The sequence below is a fragment of the Pongo abelii genome, chromosome 9, assembly GCF_028885655.2.
Source record: "Pongo abelii isolate AG06213 chromosome 9, NHGRI_mPonAbe1-v2.0_pri, whole genome shotgun sequence".
NCBI lineage: Eukaryota > Metazoa > Chordata > Mammalia > Primates > Hominidae > Pongo > Pongo abelii.
This window is the reverse complement of record NC_071994.2, coordinates 75,248,420-75,275,465: the sequence shown is the minus strand read 5'-3', so window position 1 is coordinate 75,275,465 and position 27,046 is coordinate 75,248,420. Positions and strand designations below refer to the sequence as shown.

Genomic DNA, 27,046 nt, shown 5'->3' with positions numbered 1-27,046 from the left:
TTTTACAAGGAAGTTGACATCATGTTTATAGTTTGAATTTGGCCATAAGAGTTTTTGCACCATGGAAATGGGCAGTTCTACAAAGAAGGGTTTCCCAGTTAAATCGGAGCTCCAGTTAAATGGCTTAACATTTACCAGCACATGACTGGCCATCACCTAAACTGGGAAATCTCAAGGACTGGGACTGCACCTGACTTTTCTCTGTGCTCAGCACAGAGTCAAACACAGAAGCCAACTGGCTTTACAGTGGTGGACGACCTGGGGCCTGGAGAGAGGATCCCTGATAGGAGACTACTCCTGAGACAGCTAGTGAGAAGGCAGGTGGCAGAAGGGAACAGGTTGGAGAAAGGACCCTTGTGTGGCTGGTGAAAGCTTCCCTGACATATCCTCATCCCCCGACCACACAATAGGGCACAGCTCAGCAGGCAACACAACCTTTAGTATAAGTTACAGCCTCACACTGGCTCCTAGCCCATGGGAGCCTCCAGATGGGTCTATGATATTAGTCCCCAGATGTTCATCTCTTGGGCTGGGGGTACTCCTCAGAGCTGAGTCCACTGTGGCACCCAGTCCATTCCAGACCACTGTGCAAACTCAGCCCTCATTACTTACCAGGGTTTTCTGGCCAACCTGTGACTTGGCCCCCACCCCAGGTAGCTCAGCTCCAGACTCTGGTATGTGACCTTGGTAAGCCACCTTCCTCTTTGGGCCTGTTTCTCCATTTGACTTGATTAGGCTGCACTCCACCTAGGTACCTTGGCAGTATAGCCAGCTACTTGTGTGGGAGTCAGGCCAGGGGTGTCATTGACCTTGAACTCTTGCCTTTCTTGAAACTTAATTTCCCCAACTCATACACACAAACAATGACTAGGGGTTATGGGAACAGTTGACTCTGGACCACAGAGCGAATATCCTGAGCCCCTGTCAAATGACGGAGCATGGGGTCATCCAGCATGAGTCACTGATGGTCCATATCTGGGGAGACCATGGCGTCTGCACAAGTCCTGGTCCTCTACAGCTTCCCAATATAAACCTGCGCAGGCTGAAGTGTTCTGCTCCTACAGCCGAATGTCCTTAGTGTTCTCACTACCAGCCGGGGTAGACTCTGTCCGCCTAGAGTCCTCACTGCTGCCCAACACATCTTCTATCCTCTGCGTGTCAGTTCTGTCGGATCTGCGCAGGCCCAGCCTGCGGCGAGCCGGGGTGGCAGGGCTGGGGCCAGTGGGTGGCTTGGCATCTCGGGCAAAGCGGACGAGCCTCTGTCCAGCCAGGAAGTAGAGCACGGGGTCAAGGCAACTGTTAGCACTGGCCAGCGGCCGGGTAACCTTGTAGGCCATGTTGATGGCGTTGAGGGTGTGGCAGCTGAGGTCCAGCGAGCGGAAGGAGTAGTAGAGGGTGCGGGTGACGTGGAAGGGCAGGAAGCAGAGGGCGAAGACAGCCAGCACCACGGCGATGGTGCGCACGGACTTGCGCTTGGCCCTAGGCAGGCCGCCCGAGGTCCCGTAGGCTGGCTTTAGCAGTCGCCGAGCCATGAGCACGTAACAGACAAGGATGACGGCAAAGGGCACCGCGAAGAGCAGGCCCAGCATGACGGAGCTGTAGGCCACGAAGCGGCTGAAGAGCTCGGGCGCCGAGGTGTCGTGGCAGGTTACGCGGCCCCCGCGCGCGCTGGTGGTGACAAAGTAGAGCACGGGGGCCTGGCAGGCCAGCACCAACACCCACACGGCCCCGGCCACCCGGCGAGCGTAGCGGGCCTGGCCCCAGCGCAGGGAGCGCAGAGGACGTAAGACGCCCAGACACCGGTGCACGCTGATGCAGGTGAGGAAGAGGATGCTGCAGTAAAGGTTGGTGTAGAAGAGGAAGCGCACCAGCTTGCAGAGCACCGTGCTGAAGGGCCAGTGGTCGCCGCGGGCGTAGTAATAGACTAGCAGCGGCAGGGAGGCCGCATACAGTGCATCAGACACAGCCAGGTGGAACATATATGTGGTGGACGCATTCCAGGTCTTGAGGCAGCACAAGAAGATGTAGAGCGCCACGGCGTTCAGACACAGCCCAAGCACACACACCGCGCCGTAGGACACAGGCAGCAGCACGTACTTGAAGTCCTCGTTGAAGCGGCACCTGTAGCCCAGCTCATCCCCATCCCAGGTGCCATTGATGGTGTCATTCCAGGGGCCCAGGTCTGCTGCCATCGCCCTGCAGGGAAGGGAGGGGTGGGGCTATCAGCGTTGCGGCGGGAGCGCCCCTAGCGGACCTGACACAGCCACCTGAACAAGGCTTTCATTGCCATCTGACTTGGATCTGGACCTGGAACCTCCAAGCTCTGGAACCTTGAGAATGCATGAGATCCATGAATAAATATCACGATCACACAATTGTCAAACTTGAGAACAGGGGTAGACAAACTATAGTCCAAAGGCCAGATCCAGTCTGCTTTTGTAAATTCAGCTTCGTTGGAACACAACCGTACCCATCTGTTTACAAAGAGTTGAGTAGTTGTGATAAAGACCATATTGCCTGTGAAGTCTAAAATATTCACTATCTGGCCTTTACAAAAGGTTAGCTCAAGCTGGCTACAGTGGCTCATGCCTATAATCCTAGCTACTCAGGAGGCCAAGGCAGAAACCAGGTGTTTAAGCCCAGCCTAGGCAACAAAGTGAGACCCCATCTCTACAAAATTTTTTTTTAAATTAGCCAGGCATGCTGGCACGCACCCGTAGTCCCAGCTACTTGGCAGGCTGAGGTGGGAGGATCATTTGAGTCCAGGAGGTTGAGGCTGCAGTGAGCTGTGATTACACCACTGCACTCCAGCCTGGGTGATACAGCAAGATCCCATCTCTGGGGGAAGAAAAAAAAAGTTTTCTTACCCCTCTCTAGAACCTCAGGATCAGAGTTTTAGATCTAGGATTCTGAGCTCTAGAATCTGAGGATCTGGGGGTGCCAGAGCAGGTAATTTTGAGTTCATGGGAAGGGGCCTTTGAGGCTGGCTGGCCCTGCTTCACACCCAATGCCTACTGCCTGCAGAGGCATTTCTGGCCAGTGGGCAGCCAACAGCCCCCTGCAGGCATTACAGAGTTCTCTCCAGCTCATTTTCCCACTCTCTGGGAGGCTCTGGGCCCATGCCTAGTGTTCTGGTATTTGAGGAAGTATTTCCAAGGGTCTCCCTCTTCAGTTATTCCTTCACTTTTTACATCTTCCTCTATTCTGGCACTTTCTATATCTATCAACAGCAGTCCTGCCCCTGAGCCTGTGAGGCTACCAGAGAATCCCCCTGAAGTAACCCCCATGAAGAGTCCAGGGAAATCTGCGTTGGAGACAGGGATAGGGGGCCAAGGGATCTTCTTTTGTTGGTAAATACAGCTTCTTCCATGCCTATCCAGTTTCTCTCTGCATACCATCAGTATCATGGTGAACCCCCCAACCTTGTCCCCACTGAACATATAACACCCCCATGGGGACTGACCATCCAACAGTGAGTGCCCAGGGAGCAGCTTGTCCCCTCCCTCTCCTCCTCACCCCTACCCAGGTGACCAGTTAAGAGCTCTCTCGCAGCTGGGAGGCAGGGGACAGACATCCCGGCCTGGAAGACAAAGACGTGCCTAATGTCCCAGGAGGCAGGTTGGAAATCATAGCAGGAGTCCTGGGTGGGCAAGTTTGAGAAAAACACAAAAAAGCACTTTCTAGCAGTGTGAATGGGCAGGAGGAGCTAACATTTTTCAAACCCTACTACTAAGCATGCTTTCTAAAAGTTATTCACTTAGGCCGGGCGTGGTGGCTCACACCTGTAATCCCAGCACTTTGGGAGGCCAAGGCGGGCGGATCACTTGAGGCCAGGAGTTCAAGACCAACCTGGCCAACATGGAGAAACCCTGTCTCTACTAAAAATACACACACACAAAATTAGCCCGGTGTGGTGGTAGTCCCAGCTACTCGGAAGGCTGAGGTGGGAGGATCACCTGGTCCCAGGAGGCGGAGGTTGCAGTGAGCTAAAATCGCACCACTGTACTCCAGCCTGGGTGACACAGCAAGACTCTGTCTCAGAAAAAAAAAGTTACTTCACTTTATCCTTATGATGTGTTCTGGGGGCCAAGTGACCATCCCCAGTTCTCCAATCAAGAGGCTAAGATACAGATCATGTAAGTTATTTGGTCAAGGTCATGCCACTGGGGATGGGCTGCAATTCCTGTCCAGGTCCAGCCCCTGGAAGTGGCTGTAGGAGGGTGGTAGTGAACTCCCTGTTTATGGGAGTATGCAAGTGGCTCTCTAGCAGAGGCTGCAGAAGGGCTTGTGACTGTGTGGGGGTGTGTCTGAGAGGGTGGAAAGGGCAGATGAAGAGTGAGTCCTCCTCATCCTGAGAATCTGGGGCCATATAATTCCCTTCATTTTATTTTATTTTATTTATTTACTTTTAATTTTTAATTTTTAGATGGAGTCCCCCTCTGTTGCCAAGGCTGGAGTACAATGGCCTGATCTCGGCTCACTGCAACCTCTGCCTCCCAGGTTCAAGCGATTCTCCTGTCTCAGCCTCCCGAGTAGTTGGGATTACAGGCACATGCTACCACATCTGGCTAATTTTTATATTTTTAGTAGAGATGGGGTTTCACCATGTTGGCCAGGCTGGTCTCGAACACCTGACTTCAAGTGATCTGCCCGCCTTGGTCTCTCAAAGTGCTGGGATTACAGGTGTAAGCCATCGTGCCTGAAATAATTCCCTTCATTTTAGATCCTGGAGTTCTGAGGGACTGGGGGACTCTGCAGGGCCTGCAACATCTACTCCCATAGACCCTGAGCTGCTTTTCCAGCCCTGGCTTCCCAGAGGCAGTTCAAGGCCCAAGAGGTTGAGATTAGGGGTGCTGGGGGGTGTAGAGATCCTTCAGTTTCCCTTCTTTTTTTCTTTCTTTCTTTCTTTTTTTTTTTTTCTTTTTGAGACAGATTCTCACTCCATCGCCCAGACTGGAATGCAGTGGCATGATCTCAGCTTCCTGCAACCTCTGTCTCCTGGGTTCAAGAAATTCTCGCGTCTCAGCCTCCCAAGTAGCTGGGATTACGCGTGTGTGCTACCTCACCTAGCTATTTTTTTTTTTTTTTTTGTATTTTTTAGTAGAGATGGGGTTTTTCCATGTTGCCCAGGCTGGTCTCGAACTCCTGACCTCAAGCGATCCACCTACCTCGGCCTCCTAAAGTGCTGGGATTACAGGTGTGGGCCACGGCGCCTGGCCAGTTTCCCTTCTTTCACCAAGACTCCCAGATCTTCTCTTTCTCCTATTGTCAGCAAATGTGCACTCAGAAGGAAGGGGGCCTGCACCCTTGTTCCCCCTGCCATGGACACAGATGGCTCCCCCAGGAGCCAGGGCAAAACCAGGGCGAGGAGGCCGGGAGAAGCTTATGTGGTGCCAAGTTAAGAAGAGACAGGTAGAGGCTGGGGCTCTGGCAGGTCAAGTGGCTGAGACCCGTCTTACCCAGGGTCAGGACAGTTCCTGCTGCCAACGTCGTTCCAGGCTCTACCTCTTGTTGCTGGAACCACTGCACTGGCCTCCCTCCTCCAGCGCCAGCCCCACCCACCCACCCACCAAAATCCAGAGTGGCCGTTCTCAAAGAAAGCATCCCCCTACTTGAAATTCTCCTGCCGCTCCTACCCTCTCTCAGGAGAAAGCCCAGCCCTCAAGCCTGGTACCTGAGGTTTTCATAACTGAGCCTCTGCCAACCTCACCCGCCCCAACCCCTGTGACCTGCAGTTTCCTGAATGTGCCCAAGACTCTCCCCTCCCAGCCTTAGTTGCCGCTGCTCCTTCTACCTGGAGTTCATTCATAGCCCTCATCTCCACCTGTTGAACTCACGGCTCTTTTTCCCTCAGTGCAGAGAACCCAGTGATTAAGAACCTGGGCGCTGGAGCCAGACTGCTTCTGTTTCCTCAGCTGTAAAATGGGACAATTACTAGAATCTCCACCACGGGACTGCTGTGAGGGTCGAGTCATTTGTATAAAATGTCTGGAGTAGAGCCTGGCACACAGTAGGCCCACGGTGGTGTTATGAGTGCCAAGGTTCAGCTAGCAGTGGCCTTTTCCAGAAAACTTTGGCCACAGTGGAGGTGGGACTGGAGGTCCCGACTGGAGGCTGTGGAGGTGATTGTGGTGAGCCAGGGGAGTGACACTGAGACCCAAGCAGGGGAAGGCCTTGGGCCCTGTGAGGGGAGGGGCCCTGTGAGGCGAGAGATGTTTGGGAGGGAGGCTCTGGAGACTGTTCCCTGCTGGAGGAACGGTGGGGAGGAGGAACGCAGTGTCAGCCATGGCACGTATGGGGATGGGCACAGGCTGGGTCCATCAGGTCTGGAGCTTTGGAAGGCCAGCTGAGAGTCACCAGCTCACAGAAGATGCAAGAGGAGCAAGGAGAGGCCCCCGTGCGAGACTAAGGAGCTATGGAGAGGCCACATTCCTTCCCAGGACAGAGCCTCACCTGGGTATCAGTAAGCTGAGGTTTGAGTCTAGCTCTGCCACAAAACACCAGGTGACATCAAGCATTTCCTTCCCTCCCAAGTCTCAGACACTAGTCAAATCCCCTGGCCTTGAGAACTGCAGCCCCAAAATATCCCCGGGAGGTCCTCTGCCCCACTTGGACAGGGCGGGGGCTTCCTCCATGATGCACACACACACACCCAGTCTCCCCTTCATGCCACTGCTCTGTTCCTGCCCCAGTGCCGAGGCCTGACTTCCCTCCACAGTCAACATAAACATCTCATCACCCTGCATGAAGAGTTTCCTGCTAATCCCTAACAGTGGAATCTGTGACACTGAGATGAGGGGTGGAGACTTCCCTGTCTCCCTTGAACTAAGGGAGCTGCCCCTTCCACCTGTTTTAAGACACCCTGGTCCCCACCCTCCCAGGCCAGCTGGGGACTCCATCACCATGGCCCTGGGCCAGACTCACCCCTCCCGCCCTCTCATTCTGCAGGCTGGCTCACCAACCTCTGAGTATATCTTCCCTAGCCGTGCCTTAGAGGGACAGCCCCTGCCTTAGAGGGACAGCCAAGTCCCCAGCCTCCTCCCTTAAGTCTCCCTTCTGCCTCTCCTGACCCTGATGCCCCTGGGACTAGAGACGGCTCCACGTGACTATCCAACGCTTACCAGCCCCGCTGCGCCCTGGTCTGGCTGGCCCTGCCCCAAGGAGCTCCCAGTCTGGAGGGGAGATGTGAGCCTTATAAGACCCTTCCAGGCTCCCCTGCCTGTGTTCATGCTGTTCTTTCTCACTGGAAAGGCTTCCCCGAACCTACCCACACTGCACCACCCCATTGTAGGTCCCAAAGGATCTTCTAATCTCTGAAGCTCTCCCTTCCATCACCCCTCAGGACGTTTCTCAGCCAGTTGGTAATTTGTCCTTCCATCCTCTACCCCAACACATTTCAGGTGCTCCTTGAGCGCTGGGTCCATCTGATGCTTTTCTCTGTCCCTATCATCCAGCAGGAGGCCCGACCGCAGGAGGTATTACAGGAATGAGACAATAAATGAATGAATGAATGAATGAATGAATGAATGAATGAAGCAAGCACAAGAGGCTATGGGGGCCCAGAGGAGGCACACACAGGCACAAGCCCTCTGCAGCCTCTGCACACTCCCATAAACAGGGAGTTCACTACCTTCCTCCCGCAGCCACTTCCACTGTGGGATGGACCTGAATAGGAATTGCAGCCCATCCCCCGTGGTGTAACCTTGATCAAGTTACTTACAAATTACTTGCTCCTCTGAGGGCCTCTCAAGGACAAGAATGCTTAAAGGTTTCTTAGCTGCTGACCCTAAGTAACCAGGGGACAACGCAGCCCCTCTAGGGGTCCTGGTCCACCTGGAACCTGCTTATGTCCCTAGACTGTCTCTCCTTCAACTGCCACAGGAGCCCAGGAGACTCTGCCTTTCTCTGGACAGGTCAGCGAAGTGCCAGCGGGAGGGGATTGGACATGGGCGCTCTGGAGATGGGTTGGCTGTCTGAGGCCTGCCACAGGTTTTTATCTGGCTCAGGACCTGGGTAGGTCTGATCAGGATTCTCCACCCACCCTGCTTTGTAGGGGCCAGACCTGGGCTGAGCAGCTTTCACACAGGATCTTCATCCCCCACCCCCATCCCTTGGTAGATATTGCCATAGAGGTTAAGCTATTTGTACAAGGTCACACTGCCGGGCATTGGAAAAATTAGGCTTGACACCCAGAGCTATCTGTCTTCAAAGCCTGAATTCATCACAGCCTGGGATGAGGGAGCAGGGCAGGGCACCTGCCTTCGGATCCGCTTGATCTAAGCCAGTTCAGGGCAGACACAGGCACGACAGCACATGCACCCGCCCTCACCTCCCAGCCAGCGCACCCGCCCCCGCCCCCACACACGTACCTGACCAGCCCCTGCTCTCCAGGTCAGGATGCTCAGTGCCTGCTCGGGTTCCTCACTCATGAATGCACACGCCTGGACCGGGCTGCAGGGAACTCTGCGGGAAACAGGAAAAACAGGTCCCCAGGCCTGGGGCCACGCCCAGCCTCCAGCATTTTTCTGGGCAGGCAGTGCTGCTGCCACAAGGGGCTCCTTGTGGCAGAGAGAGGTAGAGAAAGTGCGGTCTCAGGGTCATAGAAACCCAGCCAGGTCAATCCCCCCCAGGGCCACCTCCTTTGTGGTAACGTTAACCAGAAGGAGGCAGAGAGGTGGCCTGGTGTTTGTCCTGGTCTGAGTGCCCTCCATACACCCAAACCCCAGCTCATGTGTTCCAGGAATGGGTTACCCACAACCCCCTTCCCCAGGCCACCTTTCACAGAGGGGTGGCCCTGCCTGGAGGAAGGTCTCCCCCATGTCCTGTACAGCTGAGCCAAGCCTCCAACCATCCAGTGTCCCTTCCCTCGGTCCTGGTCCTGTGCTTTGGCCCCATAGCAGGAAAAGTCAATACCCTCTTTGCCCAGTGTGCATTCTATTGTCCTTCAGCCAACACACTTTTGCCCTTCTGCCAACACACTTTTGCCCAAGCTAGGTTTCTATCTAGAGACCCCCTCCTCCCCACTCCTACCTCTAAGCATTCCTCCGTAGGTGTTATAAACACACATATGCCACACCTGAACACACACTGGCACAGACACACCAAGACACACGGATACACAGAGGCATGCAGAGTCACACTAAGGTGTACATGCAGTGTACACAAACGGATGCACACACACACACACACACAGTCTAGACCATCAGGGCCTAAACCGGCATTTAGAAATCTTCTGTGCCACATATACACCGTGGAATACTTGCAGTCGTAAAAAAGGATGAGTTCCTATCCTTTGCAGGGACATGGATGAAGCTGGAAACCATCATTCTCAGCAAACTATCACAAGATAAGAAAACTAAACACTGCATGTTCTCACTTATAAGTGGGAGTTGAACAATGAGAACACATGGACACAGGGAGGGGAACATCACACACCAGGGCCTGTTGGGGTTGAGGGGCTAGGGGAGGGATAACATTAGGAGAAATACCTAATGTAGGTGATGGGTTGATGGGTGCAGCAAACCACCAGGGCATGTGTATACCTATGTAACAAAACTGTATGTTCTGAACATGTAACCCAGAACTTAAAGTATATATATAGAAAAAAAAGAAATCTCCTGTGTCAAACCCTGTTTCACAGAGGAGGAAACTGAGGCGCAAGCCTCACAGTAAGTCAGGGACAGAGCCAAGACTACAGCCCAGCCCTCCCGAATTCTGGCCATGGTTTTTGTCTCACCTTGGAGCCCCTTGTGCACACCAAGCACAGGGTTTCAGGGAGGGGACAGTTTCCTGGTGGAGGGGACCTTCTGTGTGGGCAGGTCCCACCCTCCACCAGCACCTCAGATACCTCACAGGAGAAATAGAACATGCACCTCCTGAGTTTTTCTTTTTCCATCTTTGTTTCCCTAGGATGGAGGAGTGGGCCTGCGACAGCTGAGCCCAGGTTCCCAAGCTGGAAGTGCAGTACAAGGGTGGGGGGATGTGGGAGAGGAGATGGGGGCACTGCAGGAATAGCTTGGGGATTGGGCGGGGGGTGCACATGGGAAATGCCTCTGGGCCACTGCTTACTGAGTGCACTTTGCCCAGTGGTCTCAGACTGACAAGGCCAGTGGGCTGTAGCTCTCCGCTGATCTACTCTAGAGGCTGTGACAAGGTGAGGGAACGTCAACCTTTTCACCCTGCTGCACCCAGGTGCACGCCCTGCCTCCTCCTCCTTAGAAAATTCCTTGACTCAACAGGCTAAAATGGAGAACATCACTTTCTACAAGTGGTTCTCATTTCTGAGAAGGGCCCCCAACATCCTTCCAGGTTTCAAACCTCTGATACAGCCTGAACAACCTCCCTCTTCCCCACCCTGCTGGAAGCCCACCACTCACCAAGTCCTGTTAGTTCAACCAGTGAAATTCCTCGGACGTGCACCACGCGGTCCCCACACTGCAGCCCGAGGCCTGTGCTTCCACAGTCCACAGCACCAGCCTCCTCACTGGCCTCCGTGCCTCCACCCTTGCCCCGTCTGTCCACCTTTCCCACTGCAGTCATGTGGTTTCCTAAAACACAAATCCGACCATATATTGTTGAGTCATGTTCGTGGCTCCCTAGTGCCCTCAGGCGACTGTCCCAGCTCCTCAGCCTGGCACTCAGGCCCTGGCTGATCTGGTCCCCACTATCCCTCCAGAAAACCCATCCTCTCTGTCCCCGTGCTCATCTTCCTGTCTCAGGCACAACAAAAGCAGTCCCATGGTCATATCATTGCTCAGAGACAGCCTCCATTATCATCTAACACCTATATCACAACAAGAGTTTGGTGCTGTCCCTGTGCCAAGTTCTGTGTTGGGTGGCTTCATATACCTCCTCTCGTTGAATCCTGAGACTCAGAGAGGCTAAATAACCTCATAGCTCACAAAGCTAGCAAACGGCATAGCCACTCTGGGCTGTCTGACTTCAGAGGCTGTGCCCCTGCAAGGCCCAGGCCCTCTCCCAGAAAGCTGCCTGACCATCCCTTTTTGGCCCCACAGCTCTCTGCCTGTCTGCTCAGTTCTCTGCCAGAGGAATGCCCAATTGGCAGGGCTCAGGATTTACTCTTTTCAGTACTTCCTTAGTGTGAGGAGGTCATGGTGGTTATTGCACCCATCTCACAGGCAGAAAAATTAAGGCCAGAAAGGGGTAGCTCAAGGTCTCACCCAAGGTCACCAGTGAGTCAAGGGCAGAGCCAAGCCTAGATGCAGACTTGTAACCCCCTGACCTGGCTCTGCCCCTACCCCAATCTGGGTGTTTCTCTTTGTGGTTCTAGGCTAGTGAGGCCAAAGTCAGGAGGAGGAGTTGGGCAGCTCCCAGGCCACTGCGGAATTTCCAGGGTGGTTGGATGACATTCCAGCTCCTCCACTAGAGTGGCTCTGGAATGTGCCTCCCTGGCTGGTGGCAGACCCTGTCTAGCCTGGTAGGGGAGAATGTCCTGTCACCACTGTGAAGACCCCTGCTGCCTGTCTCTGCCAGGAGTGGGGTGCTGTGAGGGAAAACAGAGGACCTAGTCCCAGAACCTAATTGAGGGGGCAGGAGAGGGCACTAGGCAGGTGGGAAATCCCAGTTCTTCTCTTCCCAGTGGTGAGACAAGTCTCTTAACTCCAAAACCCAGATCTCAATTTCCTCTCAATATCAGAACAGTATCTGCCTCAGAAGATTGTTGAGCTAGTTAGATGATTTAGGCTTATTTTATGAAATAGTAAGAGAGTATATTTCAGCAGGTAAAGAAGGCATGGAGGGTGGAGGTATCTCAGGAAGACGAGAAGGGCAGGAAGCTTCGCAGGAATTATGGGAAGGGGCTACAGGAAGGTCACAACCAGAATAACCACAGATCAGGTCTCCCACACCGAAGGCCATCCTCAGGGGGAAGGCAGTCCAGGGATTCTCCAGCAGAAGCCAGATAGCCACCATACTCTTTCACTCACTCACCCTTCACAAAGGTTGCCACATCTATGCCCATCGCTGGGCAAGGCACCTGGGGACCCTAAGGTAGGTCAGATCTCAAGGAATTCACTCTCAAGGTCAGGGGAGTGACAGGTAATGATAACACAGGGTGATCAGGCCTGGAGGAAGCCAAGGAGGCCCCTAACAGGATTGGAGGGGTGATGAGGGAAGGCTTCCTGGAGGAGAGAGTGCCTGACCTGCATTTTGGAAGGTGAGGAGTCAGGTGGTTAGAGAGAGAGAGGAGGAGCAGAGTGAGGATGAACAAGAGATGACATGACACGTTTGAGGAACTGCTTATCATCCTGGTGGCTTGAGGGGAGTGGAGAGGGCAAGGCTAGAGTGCACAGACTGAGGAGCTTAGAAGTCACGCTGGCTCCTCCCCAATGTCCTTCAAGGGGCTGAAGGCCAGCAGGCCCCCTGCCTTGCCTGACGTGCTTCTGCACCGGGAGCACCAGGGCTGGTCTGAGGAAATGGCTAAGGGGTAACCTCAGATGCTATCAGCCGGTGCTGTTGCGGTGTGAGGCCTCCCCTTCAGGAGGCCCTTGGGCTCTCTACCCTCTCCCAGATGCTCTCTCCCTCTTTGGGACCCCCCTAGGATCCTGGCTGTGGAGGCCACTCACAAGGCTGAGCTCAGAGCAGCATCTGAGTGGGTAAGTCTCAGATCAACCAGGCTTATAGATCAGAAAGCCAAGACCTCTAAAGAGGAAGGGCCTTACTCAAGGTCTGGTGTTCTAATTATTGTCAGTGTGGGTTTGACCACCTCATCCCCAACACAGAGCAGGACCCCAAACCACCCATCTCACCTGGAACCCAGCACAGCCCAGAACAGGGCTACAGAGACATGCTACTAAATTAAACAGGCTCAGAACCACAACATCCTGGACACCACCCCAACCTATCACAGCCAAATGCCTCCAGATTCAAGAGGCAAGAACCCTGAGTTCAGGCTCTAACTTGGAGCCACCTGTGCTGTGCAGTCTTGGTGAAGTCAGCACCCCCTCTCAGAGCCTCGGGTTCTTCAGTGGTCAGATGGGGAGAATCACTGCTGCACGGGACAGCTCATGAGGAATAAGACAAGGGGGCAGGTGGGTACACCATGGCGCTAGCAAATCATGAACTGTCCTAATGTGGAGGCTGTGTCTGCCTGTCACAACAGGGAGACACTGAAATTCAGGAGCCCACGACACTGCTTGGTAGGGAGGCCCTCCCAGGTGTCCCCAGCAGAGGGACAGAGGTCATGGTCAGAGCAGTCAGGCAAGGTCCCTGGAAGGGGAACTGTGATAAGATTTGAGGAGGAGCAGGAAGGGTCCAGCTTGGGAGGAAAGAAGGTGGATAGAGAATCCAAGGCGGAAAGGGGGATGGAAGCCTCGACCAGGAACCACATGAGCCTCTGATTCTGAGATGGCCCCCTCCAGGTACCTCCAGGATTCTGAGTTCCCTGGTCCTCGCAGTCTAATTCCAAGAGGCTCTGGTTCCGGGTGTGAAGGCTCAGTGTTTCTTCAATTCTATTACTCGTTGCTCCTGATAGCCTTTGGTTTTGAGATTCTCAGAGCCACAGGGGTCTGGATTCAGAGTAATGAAATCTTAAATCACATTCCCAGGAACCACAAAGTCCCAGCAAACACTTGCCAATTCTCTGGTGCACCTGGCCTCAGAGAGACCTTGTGAACTCAGACTCAGATTGCACTCTGCTGGGCCCTTGAGGAGTACCCAGTCAGGCTAAGGAAAAAGACACAGACATGGACCAAATCCACTTGGGTGAATAAACCATAACCAAGGCAAGCCCGGGGGTTATGGAGCACACAGCAACTCCTACCTGGCCTGGGGGAGGTGGTCAGGGAGTGCTTCTGCAGAGGAGGGGTCATCTGAGCTGGAAATTGATAGATGATTAGGAGTTTGTCAGGTGGGCAAAGAGGGAGGAGGGCTCTGAAGGCAGGAGAGGCATGAGCAAAGACTTGGTGGATGAAAGTGTGACCTGCTGGGAAAAGGCCGGGAGCTCTTACACGGCTACTGTGAAGGGTGAGGTGGCATGGAATGTGTGGGAGCCTGAGGAATTCACATGAAAAGGCTCAAATGCCAGGCTGAAAAGCTTGGCCTCTATTCTAAGGACACTGAGGAGCCATGGAAGGGCTTAAGAGGGGAAGAACATGGTCAGAGTCAACCTTTACAAACATGGTGCCACATGGAAGGCAGATGGGACAGGGAGTCTGGAGGGAGGGAGACCAAGGAGGAGATGACACATATGGTGGTGCCGTGAGAGGAGCAGGTCCCTTGGTCCTGGATTTCCTGCAACAGCCCAGCCATGGCAAGAGTCCCCCTCCTACAAGCCAGGGCTTGGTGGCTGGGCACTCACCGGGAAGCCAGGTCCACACCCAGAGGCTCTCCTCAGACCTGGGGAGGGAGAGGCCACGTAAGCCCCAGAAGTCTGAGGGAGGTCCCTTTCCCTCGCTCCAGCACCCAGGCCTCTCACCCAGGAGCTACAATGACAGCAACAAGGTACCAGGGTAGAGGGTCAAGGAGTTGTTCCGCGGGGTCCAGGCTGCTTGCCCTCCTACCAGAAACTCCCGCTACTCATCTTGGACCAGGAAAGACTCAGGCCTAGGAGATGGGGTGACAGGGGTGGAGGAACTCCTCTGCTCCAGAACCAACTGTGGCACTCCATGGAGCAAAGCCTCCCCTTCTACTCCATGCCTACTCCTGCCTGGCCACTCATTTCCCAAATACCCACTGGCACCTGCTCTGAGCCCAGCCTGTGGTGGCTGATGGGGACAGAGAGAGAAAGCAGGGATGGCCTAGCCTAGTCCTGCAACTGGCCGCTGGATGAGTACAGAGGTCAGAGTGGCCCACACAGCCAGCCTCCTCCTATCAGGGCCCAGTAATAAGGAGAGGTCAGGCCTCAGGACTCAAGGGCAATCAAGAGGAAGGTGTGGCCCAGAGGGTATACCAAGCAGGCCTACAGAAAGCAGTTTGGGGAGAGGCAGTTTGGGTGGAAGGCATGAGGGGCAACCCCCACTCCCCTCACCAGATCAACAAGGCATCTCTGGTCCCGTGGGCAGGTCTGGGCAGGCGTTATCTTATCAGCAGTTGGGTAATCTGGCCACAAGAAAGCCCCAAACACAGGTTCCCAGGGCAGAATTCAAACTCCCCTCAGCCTGGAAGCCAGAGGACCAGGCCTGACCCTAACAGGGCTCTGTCTCAGATGGGGAGGGCTAAGCTGGCAGGTGGACTGGAGCCCCAGGTTTCACCTCAGCTTGGTGACCCTGGGCAGGATACAATCCATGCCTCTATTTCCTGATCTGCAAAATGGAGATACAATTCCTCCCTCACAGGGCTATAGGAAGACAAAATGGATTGTTGTAAATCGTTACTAGTGAAGCCATCTCTGCAGAGGGGTTGGGGGGGGAAGGCATTCAGTAATCAAATTTCAATAACAAGCACAATCCCTTGCTATTGCACCCATGTTCTCTTATAGTCTTCAAAATGGATTTAAGTCTGTAAGTGTCACATTCCTCCTCCGAGCACTGCAGTTTAAGTCTTATAAAGCTCTTCCCTGGTCACTATCTTAATCCTCGTAGCAACTCTGCTCTCGAAGAAGCGAGGATCACCATTCTCAATTTACAGATGGCAGAACTGACACCTAGAGAGGGACAATGGCCTCTCTAAAGACTATAGCCATTAAGTCAAAGCTCTCATGGGGTCACTCATGAGGCCCTGGTGATACCCTCACACCTTCTTAGCTGGTCCTTGGGGGATCCACAGCCTCAGAGCCCCATGCATCCAGGGCAGGAGGGAGACAGAAACAGAGGAGTCACAGCCTCACTCCACAGCCCAAGCTTGGTAGTCATTTCTGAGGGTTGCCCACTGTGATCCCCAACCCCTCTGACCAGACTCCAAGACAGCCCAAGGCAGGGAGAAGAGGAGAAAGAGTGACAAGCCTTTTGTGCCAGAGCCTCCCCACACACATACTCTCCCATGCAGGATCTTACTTGTTCTGGCCTCCTTTTAGAGCCTGGCAGGGCAGGAACTGGTCATTCAACCAGCTGAGAACAGAGCTGGGATGAGATCAATTGCAGGTCCCCAAATTCCTCAGCAGGAACATCTGAAGGCTCAGGGAAAAGTGTTTGGCCAAGGGGCAAGGGCTCAATTAGGGTTTAAACAACTCCTGGGACAGTTGTAGTGTTGACATCACAAATGCCCTGACCTCCCTGCACTTGGCAGTACTTGATCCATTCTCCATCCTGCAGCCAGAGAGCTCTTTCTGAAATGCCGCTCTGACCATGAAACTCCTCTGCTCATAAATTTCCATGGCTCCCTATTGCCTTCAGGATAAAATCCAGCTCTTTAACCTGGGCACGCTAGGTCCTACAGTGTCCCAGATCACACTGTTCTGGCAAACTGTGCCACCCACTTTGATGACCAGATTCTGGTTTGCCCTTCTTTGTAGTGACATGGAGCTCCCCTGCAGCCAGGCCTTTACTGGAGAAGCTGGTGCCAGAAACAGGGGATGGGGGCCACTGCTGCTGTCTCAGTTCAGCTCAGCCCTATGCAGGGTGCTGGCAACACAGAAATAAGTCAGACCCAGTTTCTGCCCTCCAGGAGCCCCTAGACCTGGGAAGAGGAAAGAAGGAGACAGACATAGATCATGACGGTTCGCGTGGGACCAGGGCTGTCAGCCCCAGGACTGTAGGGGCCTAAAAGAGGCTCCAACCCAGCTGTGGGGATCAAGGAAGGCTTTCCAGAGGAGAGGACATCTGAGCTGGGTCCCAAGTCTGGGTAGTTCTCCAGTTGAGGAAGGTGAGAGTAGGAGGGCTTATCAGAGAGGGAGTGTAGAATATGCAACAGGCCAGGGGCAAGAAATGAGAGACTCCAGGCAGCTGCTACAAGGTAGAGAGTCAGGCGGGAGAGGTGGCTGGAAAGGCTGGCAGGCCCCAGTTATCAAATACCTTAAGTCCCAGGCTACAGGGTTCAGGCTTGGTCCTGTGGAAGGCTTGTGCCCTAGGGAGGGGCACAGTTGGGATTCTGGTTTTGGGAGGCTCCTTCCAGGGACTGACTTCCCATCCCCAAGCTGTGAGCCTGCCCATGGGGGGACACTGGTGCTGAACATGACACACTCATCAGCTCCTCAACAGCCCTCAAATTCCATATCATCAGTCCCTTCTTACAGACGAGGCCACTGAGGCTCAGAGAAAGGACGGCTTGCCCAGGCCACACAGTGGCCAAGACAGGATTGGAACATAGATCTCCGAGTCTCCAGAGCTCTCTTGTGGACCTGTCTGCTCAGAGAATGTTCTTCCTTCCACTTCCACCCACAGGTAATAAACTTGCCTGGGTCTCCACCCAGATCCTCAAAACTCATAATTATTTCAGCTTAGATCCAAAACAAACCAGGCAGATTAGGCTGTGGTCCCGGGAAGCTGGGGATGCCATGCTGAAAGGAACAGCAGCCATGGACCCCACAAGTCCCGAGCTGGCAATTCTGGTCTCCAGCAGTCCCTGACCCTTGGGCTGCGCTCCTGGAGGACCCCAAGAGGGCCACTGGCAGCCTTCGGGTTGGGGGGGTGGGGTATCGCCTTTCTCCTGACTGACCCTTTCTACTGCACCATTTGCCAGATTAAAAGTCCGGGGACAGAGGCTTAACTGTCCTTCCTCGCCACTCCCTCCTCCCCCGCCCACTCCCTGCAACTGCCCCCTCAACCTTACCAATGGTAGGTGGCCACCCAGAGTGGTTAGGACAGGGGTTAGGACAGGGGTAGGGGGTCTCCAGGGGTTCGTGTCTCTGGGCACCGCCCACCGCCCCACGCCACGGGGACGCTCACATCGGAGCACACACAGACAAGTTCCGCAGGCTTGGCCAGTCGCCCCGAGGGGCGCACACACTCACCAGCTAACACGCAGACTTCCCCAATACGCGGACGCGCACAGCCTCACTACCGGGGCGCCCGTCCACACTCACCGAGACCGACGCTCCCGTGGAGACAAAGTTCAACCACGGACCCATAGGCGCGTTCAAGCCGTCCAGTTATGCGCTACACGCCGGCTCGCAACTGTGCCCCGGGGCGACAGCCGCTCCACAGCGCCCTCCCCTGCCCCGCGCCCAGTCGGCACCTGCGCCAGTCTGGCCCGCCGCTTCCCCGGGCCTCTCCCAGGGCCCTGTTCCCTCCAGGCGCCCCACCTCTCGCCCCTGCGCTGCAGTTCTCCTCTCGGGGTGCCGTCGCGGCCGCTCCCGGGTGCCAGTGCCCGCGTCCCGCCGCCGTCACAGAGACCCACGTGCCTGGGAGCCCGGCTACCCACCTCCCTGCGCTGTTCCCCACCCCCGAAGCCGGGCCAGGCAGGGGGCGGGGCGGACTTTTGACTGACCCTGGCACCGCCCTCAACCCGCCCGGGTAGACACTTCGCCACCCGCTCCGGGACGCCGCCCAGCGACACGGCCGCGGGGTCAGCGTGTCTGTACCGGTGCTGCAACGGGAGGGTCGGGCGGCGACGCCCTCACGGCCGGGCCAGAAGGAGGCCGCCCGGCTCCCTCACGCTAGAAGGGAGCGGGTTACCAGAGGTTTTCAGAGACGCCAAAGTTTTGCCAGGTCAGCCCCGCGCCTGCGTGGCCCGCTGCGGGACCTTTGCGCCCAGCTGCCGCGCCACCCTACCCCTGTCCCGCCCCTGCCCCAGCCCGGCTGGCCAGGAAGGGACCTGCTAGGAGATACCTGCTGGGAACCCCAGGCTGAGGACGCACCTCCCTTGCTTGAAAGTGGGGGAAGGGGGTTCATCTCTCTATTACCGTGGTTAGGAAGGCAGGGTACTCAGGATCCCGCCTCTCCCGTGCTCCCCACTTTCCCTGCCTTAATCTTACCAGCAGCTCCCTGAACTCCTCACTTTCTCTGGCCCCTTATCTTGAGCTGCTTTACCTCTCTTCTCTGTCGTCAACCCCACTCTAATAGCCTTCCCTGGTCGGGCTACAGGCTGCATGTCTGACCCGTTCGGAGACCGTGAGCTCCCGAGGGCAGGAACCAGGTCTGCCTTCTTCCTGCTGCTGTCCCAGAGGTCCTGGGAGGTGCTCAATCCTTGAAGATGTGAATGGATGAAGGAATGAGCGCCCCGCTCTCTCTCATTTCTGGTCTAGGAATCAGGAGTGTAGGTTCCTGTGGCTTCAGCACTGACTCTGGGAGACCTTGACCCAGTTCCATTCCCTGGCAGGGTCTTCTTTCCTGTGAAATGGAGCCAATCACTCGGGTGGCTGGACAAGTGCAGAGGAGGCCTCTTCCTGTAGCCAAGGAACTTGCCCAGGGCCTTCGAGGCCTTGGGCCCTCTTGGGCTCCATATCAGCTGACTGGGCCTGGCTGCCAGGAAGGGTGCTGACTGCAGCCCCACCAGGAGCAGTAGCAGAATGGACACACAGCCCAGAGTGGCTGAGCCACCTCTGCAGTCTCGCTGGGGCCTTTGCTTGGGAGACACAAAGGCCCCTTTGTCCAGCCTCCTGCGCCTATTGTCTAAGCTGGGCCACACACCTTCCAGGGACCTAAGTATCCTCATAGCCCAAGTTATAGGGCCTAGGCCTTCAGGTTCCAGTGTGGGGAAGACCCTTTGGGCACTGGAACTCCAGCCAACCCCCTTTTTCTCTCCCCTCTTCCAAAACTTCAAACCTTATACTGTCACTGCCATTTAGCCCAGGAGAAACAAGTTTCTTTGACGCCAAGTTGAGGACCCAGGCTCGACCTTAGCCTTCAGCGGGCAAATCTGGTTGGTGGCCTATCCAGGGCTCTGTCCCTGCTCTGGCCCAATTCCCTTACTTTACAGCTGAGGAAACTGCATTCCTGAGACATACAGCGTTTCAGCTACCACACAGGTGACTTAGTGAGGCTTGAGGAGCAGGGGAAGGGGCCTAGTCCTTGAACCCCATAGCCTTGGGTTTAGATTCCAGTCTTGCCTCACCTGTCCTATGACTCCTCTCTGAGCCTGAGTTTCCTCTTTTGCAAAAGGGAGTAATACTAATCTCTCAGTTGCTGGCCTGTCTTAAATTTTTTGAGAAAGGGCCTCGCTCTGTCACCCAGGCCAGAGTGCAGTGGCATGATCACAGCACACTACAGTCTCTACCTCCCAGGGCCAAGGGATCCTCCTACCTCAGCCTCCCAAGTAGCTGGGACTACAGGCACACGCCACCATGCCGGGCTAATTTGTAAATTTTTTGTAAAGATGGGGTCTCCCTGTGTTGACCAGGCTGGTCTCAAACTCCTGGGTCCAAGCAGTCCTCCTGCCTCGGCCTCCCAAAGTGCTGGGATTCCAGGCATGAGCTCCTGCACCCTATCCTTAAATTATTTTTTTCATGGTTTTATTCATCATTCCAAGCTGTCTGGGCTCAAGGCGTTAGTATCCCATGTAATGAGGGCCTAGAAGTTTCGTCTCCTGACATCCTCCCCAGGCAGTCCCATCGCTGGGTTTCAGAGGTCATCAAGTCCAGCAGGCTTCAAATCCCCCAACAGAGTCCCCCTTACCTGGGGCTGCCTGGGGAACCCCTATCCCACTGCAACTTGAGCACCTTTGCTTTGTATTTTTATTTATTTATATTTCCTGGTAAGAATTTGTTGCAAACACATGGAAGATTTTGTGGCTGAAGTAATGTAAAACCATTGATCAAACCGGAAATTGAGACACAGCCAGCGTCACACAACAGGCCATCTGAAAGGCTGGAATAGCATCGAGGGAGTCTCCCTGGAATAAAGCAGCCAAGGCAGGCTAATGGTGAAGGCCCAGGCACAGTAATGGTCCCCTGGAGGTGGGTAATGGAGCCATGGGGGCGGGAGGAGGGTTCCATTAGCAGTAGCAGGTCAGGAGGGGAAGGGCAAAGTTCCAGCCTCGGCTTCTCCCATGTATTAGGAGGCTTCCTGTCTCTCCAGCCCTGAGGAGGTATTTGGCTCATTCAGGCCTTTTCATTCTCCTTCTCTCCACTTCTCTCATTGCCCCTGGGAAAACTTGCTCTGAAAATGCATGCTGGAGATGAAGCCCCTGCCCTGGCCCAGGCTCCAATCCCCCCTTCCCAGGCTACAGTGGTGTCTCTGTTGCCCCTTGATGCCATACCCTGCCTTACACTCTCTGGTGGCTCCACCATCCTCTGGATAAAGCCTAGCTCTCTAGCCTGTCACTCCAGCCTCCCTGCCTCTCTGCCTCACCTCTCACCTCTGACCAGCCTCTTGTTGCCGCTTGCTGCTCCCTCTGCCCGCAGTGCCCCCTGCTCCTGGCTCCCCACCGTAGGTCCTCAAAGACCCAGGCCAGGTGCCCCACCACTTACCATGCTGTTATCGCTGTCACTGCCTGTCTCCCCCTCTAACAGGGATCTCTCTGAGAGTAGAGCTAGGGTCCATTCTGTTCACAATTAAATGGCCAACACCTAGCACTTTCCCCGAATAATTTTTCTTTTTTTTTTTTGAGATGGAGTCCTGCTCTGTCACCCATGCTGGAATGCAGTGGCGTGACTCCAGTGGAATGCAGTGGGTTCCAGTGATTCTCCTGCCTCAGCCTCCCAAGTAGCTGGGATTATAAGTGTGCACCATCACACCGTGCTAATTTTTGTATTTTTAGTAGAGACAGGGTTTCACGATGTTGGCCAGGCTGGTCTTGAACTCCTGGCCTAAAGTGATCCCCCCGCCTCGGCCTCCCAAAGTGCTGGGATTACAGGCGTGAGCCACCGCACCTGACCCCTGTCCCTGAACATTTGTCACAACATATTTCTTATGAGTGAATGAGTAAGAACTCTATGTTAGCGGTCACCTTCTTTGTGCTAGTCATTAAGTTTAAGGTATCTCGCTTAATCTTCTCCAGAACCCTGTGAGATAGGCATTATTTTATTCTCATGTGACATGTAGAGAAACAGGTTCAGAAAGGGGAAGTGAATGTCCAAAGCCACACAGTGAATCTGCGGTGGGTCTCCTGGCCCCGGAACTGCAGCCTGATGGGAAAGAAGGCCCTGCTGAGTTCCCAGAGTTATGGCCGGGTCATGGCAATGGGACCCACACTGGCAGCTCCAGTTACGCAGGGCTGGGCCGGCTCTAGCAGCCTTGTCTTACTTGCTCCCTGAACTGCTGCATTGGCCTGCACCATCTTCTCTTCCCTTGCCAGCCGGGAACTGTGCTTCTCAGGTTTCCTGGGCAGGGTCCAGGGCTCTGATGCCAAATGCAGCCTGGAAGCTCTGGCTCTCGGCATGCCAGGATGCGAGCACCCAAGTGAGGCCGCCTGGGATGCAGGAAGCTTAGTCCAGGCCTGGGCATGCCTCTGTTCCATCTCCCCTCAAGCAGGACCAGCTACTTAATCTGCAGGACCCAGGGCAAAATGAAAATGTGGGCCCCTCATTCAAAAATTAAGAATTTCCAACAAAAGAATGAAAAAATAAGAAAAAATAAAGAATTTCAAGATGGTGATGGCAGAGTATTTAACACTTCAAAGCACGGCCTTACTGTCCAGGTCACATGCCCACGAAGTCAGCCCTGTCGTCAGGCCTTGGTTTCCTTGTCTGTCAAGTGGGAGAATGGTAGCCACTGGCCAAAAGGGTGAGGGTGAGAACGAGGTGGGAGCTGGCGGTAGGAGGTCTGGTGAACAGCATGAGGATGAGGTAAGGGTCTCCGAGTTCATGATTTGTTATCTGGGTCTCAGCACTGGGTGGCAGACCAAACTCCTTGCCAGGAGTTTGATTGCTTACAACAGCTCTTTTTCACAGAACCAAAAAACAAAAAATCCATGAAGCAAAGTAACTTGCTCAGGGTCACACAGAGACTCAGTGGGGGAAGCCAAGATCAGAGTTCTGGCCTGGCTCTCTTCGAAGCTGGTGCTTTTTGTGACCCAGGCAGGAGAGAGAGAAGGGCAGGAGGGAGGTGGGATGGGGACAGGCTGCTCAAGACAAAGAGGGCCACTGTGCAGACACAAAGACCTGACCACAGAGGCCCCTGTGGGGGCTGGGACAGACAAATGGATGGAGCCGTGTGACTCTATCTGTGGTGACTGGGGTAGCTGCCAGGAGCTGCCTCCTAGACCCTCCCTGGTTGTGATGAGGGTTGGGGAGGGTGTTGGCCTGCAGGAACCAGGAAATGGGTAAGGGAGGAGAAACAGACTCAGAGATGGGCCCCTTCCCCACTCCCCAGGCCTCTGACCCCATCTCTCCCTAGCTCCTCCTGGGCAGCCTGCCAGCTTATGGAATCTCCCACAAACCATCCACTGCCCCACATTCCTCCATCTCAGTGAGGGTGAGGCTCAGGCAACTCACTGTCTGGCAGTCCCAGCCTCACAATACTTCTGACCCTTCCCCATCACCGGTGGCAGGATGAAGCATATGCCCTCGGTGCAGTGTCTTCAGGGCCCTGTGTGACCTGCCCTGCTGACCTTTCTTCACTCACCTGTCCCCACTCCTCCTCAGCCTCCCACACTGCAGTCAGATGGAACGTCCCACCATTCTCCAAACACTCTGTCCTTTCACACACATGCCCCCATGTTGGCTCATGCTTTTCCTTCTTCCTTGGGGGCTGTTTCCCCTGCTCCAGGAGACTGAAATCCCATTTCTCCTCCATGAACCAGCTCAAATGCCACCTCCACTAGCCAGCTTTCCTCCATGCCCACAGTTGGGTTTAGCTTCGCTCATTAACCTGTTAATCTACAAATGTTGGGTTCACCCACTCTAGCAGTGCTCCTCCCACGCTGGCTTGTGTTGTAGTTGTTCCAATCTGCAAAGCCTACCTGGAAGAGGGGGCCTTTGAGCTGGGCCTTACAGGGCAGGTGGACTTCACTAGTGAATGTCAGTGATAAGAAGTGACAGGAGCGCAAAGCATCAAGGATATCAGCCCTATCTCCAAAATTTTATCTGCATCAACCAGGTTGCTGAGTTCAAATAGCAAGGAGTCTATAGTTCAGAATGGCAGGAGTTGAGTGTGCAGGGACACTGTCAAGGGATAAAGTTAAGAGGTTCACCAGGGCCAAGCCATGAAGTGTTTTACAATGCCATACTAAGGAATTTTTTTGCTTGCTTGTTTAAAACACATTTGAATTTATTTCTCAGCTCTATAGTTTACTAAGTAATTAAGTTGTGGCTTTTATCTTTACTATTTTCTCCCTCTTAATTACCTTGGGTAGCTTTTCTGTTCTTTTTCTACAAGCTTATTAAAGTGAATACTTAGACAGGGTGCGGTGGCTCATGCCTGTAATCCCAGCACTTTGGGAGGCCGAGGTGGGTGGATCACTTGAGGCCAGGAGTTTGACTGGCCTGGCCAACATGATGAAACCCCGTTCCTACTGAAAATACAAAAATTAGCCGGGCATGGTGGCACACGCTTGTAATTCCAGCTACTCGGGAGGCTGAGGCATGAGAATCACTTGAACCCAGGAGTTGGAGGTTGCAGTGAGCCAAGATCATGCCACTGTACTCCAGCCTGGGCGACAGAGCAAGACTCTGTCTCAAAATAAATAAATAAATAAATAGCCATTTTTCTATTAAGTTGTTTGTCTTATCGATTTGCATTAACTTATTGTATTTTAGGAAGATTATTCATCCCTCTGTCTGTGACCTGAATTGAAAATAATTTTTCCTAGTTTGTCATTTGTCTTTAGGTTTTACTTAGTGTCTTAGTCCATTTTCTGTTGCTGTGACTGAATACCACAGACAGGGTGATTAATAAAGAATAGAGATTTATTTAGCTCATGATTCTGGAGGCTGGGAAGTTCAAGAGCGTGGTTCAGGCATCTAGTGAGGGCCTTCCTGCTGTAGCATGACATGGTGAGAGGTATTGCAGGGCAATACAGAGCAAGCATGCTAGCTTAGGTCTCTCTTCCTCTCCTTATAAAGCTACCAGTCCCATCATGTGGGACCCATCTTGATGACTTTATCTAATCCTAATTACCTCCTGAAGGCCCCACCTCCAATCAACAATGAATTTAGGGATTAAGTTTCTAACACATGATATTTGGAGGACATGTTCAAATCATAGCACTTAAGTTTGTAACTTTTTTTAACATAGAAGTTTTAATTTTTCTGTGATTTAATTTATCAATCTTTCATTTTTATTTTTATTTTTTATTTTTTTTTTATTCAGGGTCTCATTTTGTCCCCCAGGCTGGAGTGCAGTGGCATTTTCTCAGCTCACTGCAACCTTGACCTCCCAGGCTCAAGCAATCCTCTCTCCTCAGCCTCATGATTACCTGGGACTACAGGCGTGCAGCACCACACCTAGCTAGTTTTGTTTTGTTTTTTGTAGAGACAAGGTCTCACTATGTTGCCCAAGCTGGTCTCAAACTCCTGTACTCAAGTGATCCTCCTACCTCAGCCTCCCAAAGTGCTGGGATTACAGACGTGAGCCATGGCACCTGGCCAATCTCTTCTTTTATGGCTTCTGGGGTTTGAGTCATAATTAGAAAGGTTTTTCTACTCCAAGATTTCTTCCCCATATATTCTTTTAATACTTGTTTTTCTCTTTTTTCACATGTTTACCTTTAATACGTGTATTTGGAAATTCTGTATTAAGTATTTCTTGTAAGCAGCATATTATGTAGTTGAATTTTGTTTTTAAACATGAGAATATAAAAATATTTGCCTTCAATGACTTAGCTTAATTTATTTATATATATTTCATAATAATGTGGCCTCATTTTACTTCATTTTTATGTTTCCTTATTGCTTTATTTTTTGTTCTTTGCTATACATTTTAGGTTTTTCTTGCTTTTAGCTTCTATAATGATTTTGAAGGTGAAGATCAAGTTTGTAATTCTTTAAACCTTTTTTTCTTTTGAGACAGGATCTCGCTCTGTCACCCAGGCTGGAGTGCAATGGCGGGATCTCAGCTCACTACAGCCTCCACATCCCAGGTTCAAGTAATTCTCATGCCTCAGCCACCCGAGTAGCTGGGATTACCGGCACATGCTGCCACACACGGCTGATTTTTGTATTTTTAGTAGAGATGGTATTTCACCATGTTAGCCAGGCTGGTCTCGAACTCCTGGCCTCAAGTTATCCACCTGCCTCAGCCTCCCAAGGTCCTGGGACTACAGGTGTGAGCCACTGCACCTGGCCTTTTGAAGTCTTTAGATTAGTCAACCACGTATATTTAAATGTATATTTATCAAATTACCAAAGTCAGTAGAAGGTGCCGTTTTTTACACTGTATTGGCTGTGTTTAGTGGATCTCTACTTTTGTCTGCATTGTACAGATGAGGAAACCAAAGCTCAGCATGGTTAAGTAGTTTGCCCAAGGTCGCCCAATAATTTTCTTTTTCTTTTTTTTTTTTTTTTTTGGAGACAGAGTCTTGCTCTGTTGCCCAGGCTGGAGTGCAGTGGCGCAATCTCGGGTCACTGCAACCTCCACCTCCTGGGTTCAAGTCATTGTCCTGCCTCAGCCCACCGAGTAGCTGGGATTACAGGCACACACCACCACGCCTGGCTAGTTTTTGTATTTTTAGTAGAGACGGCGTTTCTCCATATTGGCCAGGCTAGTCTCGAACTTCTGACCTCAGGTGATCTGCCCACCTCGGCTTCCCAAAGTGCTGGGATTACAGGCATGAGCCACTGCACCCAGTCTAATAATTTTTAATGATCTCTGGATGATGAGAAATTAGCAAGCTTAAGCCAGGCAGGGCAACCCCAGAGCTGGAGTGGAGGAAATCTCGGCTAAACAACAGGGCTGAAAATGAAGGAGGGGTGAATTCTTCAAAGTAAAATCCCTATGGCCTCATAACCTTTCATATGGAACTCTTGGATTTTTGCCAGTCTGATAGGTGAGAAATCATAGCTCACTGTAGTTGTGGTTTGCATTTCTCTTATGAGTAAGACCAAGCATCTTTTCATATATTTGGAAGCCATTTGCATCTTCATTTAGATGAACTGCCTATTCATATCTTTTGCCCACTTGGGAGGTACTCAGCAAATAACCACTAAATCAAAGCTTCCTGGATTGTTTGTTTGTTTTGAGAATACCAAACAGATGACTTTTAGAGTTTTATTCTTTCTTACAGAAAATCATTTCTGAGATAATAAGCTCTTCATCTGAACCTTCAGGACAATTTTCTTCCTGCCGGTGCTGTGAGATCTTCTCACAGATTCCATATTGATTGTTTTTGTTCACTC

The 27,046-nt window shown here is 53.1% G+C and overlaps 1 protein-coding gene and 1 long non-coding RNA gene across 11 annotated transcripts; one reads left to right on the top strand and one right to left on the bottom strand.

Annotated features, from left to right (window-relative positions):
- P2RY2 (purinergic receptor P2Y2) lies at positions 1-19,409 on the bottom strand. Of its 10 annotated transcripts, none has more exons than XM_054526035.1 (4): positions 18,809-19,409; positions 10,377-10,547; positions 8,370-8,463; positions 1-2,196 (listed from the first exon to the last, which is right to left on the bottom strand). In XM_054526035.1, exon 4 carries the CDS (start codon positions 2,190-2,192, stop codon positions 1,059-1,061), a length of 1,134 nt encoding a protein of 377 aa, XP_054382010.1. In that variant the 5' UTR covers positions 2,193-2,196; positions 8,370-8,463; positions 10,377-10,547; positions 18,809-19,409; the 3' UTR covers positions 1-1,058. The 10 variants fall into 10 exon arrangements, with proteins under 10 accessions (XP_054382010.1, XP_054382012.1, XP_054382009.1 ...); XM_054526037.1 differs by having other exon boundaries at positions 8,370-8,558; positions 18,809-19,206; XM_054526034.1 differs by lacking the exon at positions 18,809-19,409 and adding an exon at positions 18,137-18,502.
- Positions 19,153-25,635, top strand: LOC129048936 (uncharacterized). Its single transcript, XR_008511644.1, has 3 exons — positions 19,153-19,801; positions 20,532-20,728; positions 22,069-25,635. It is a non-coding gene; the product is annotated as an uncharacterized LOC129048936 (long non-coding RNA).
- The last annotated feature ends 1,411 nt before the right edge of the window (positions 25,636-27,046 follow it).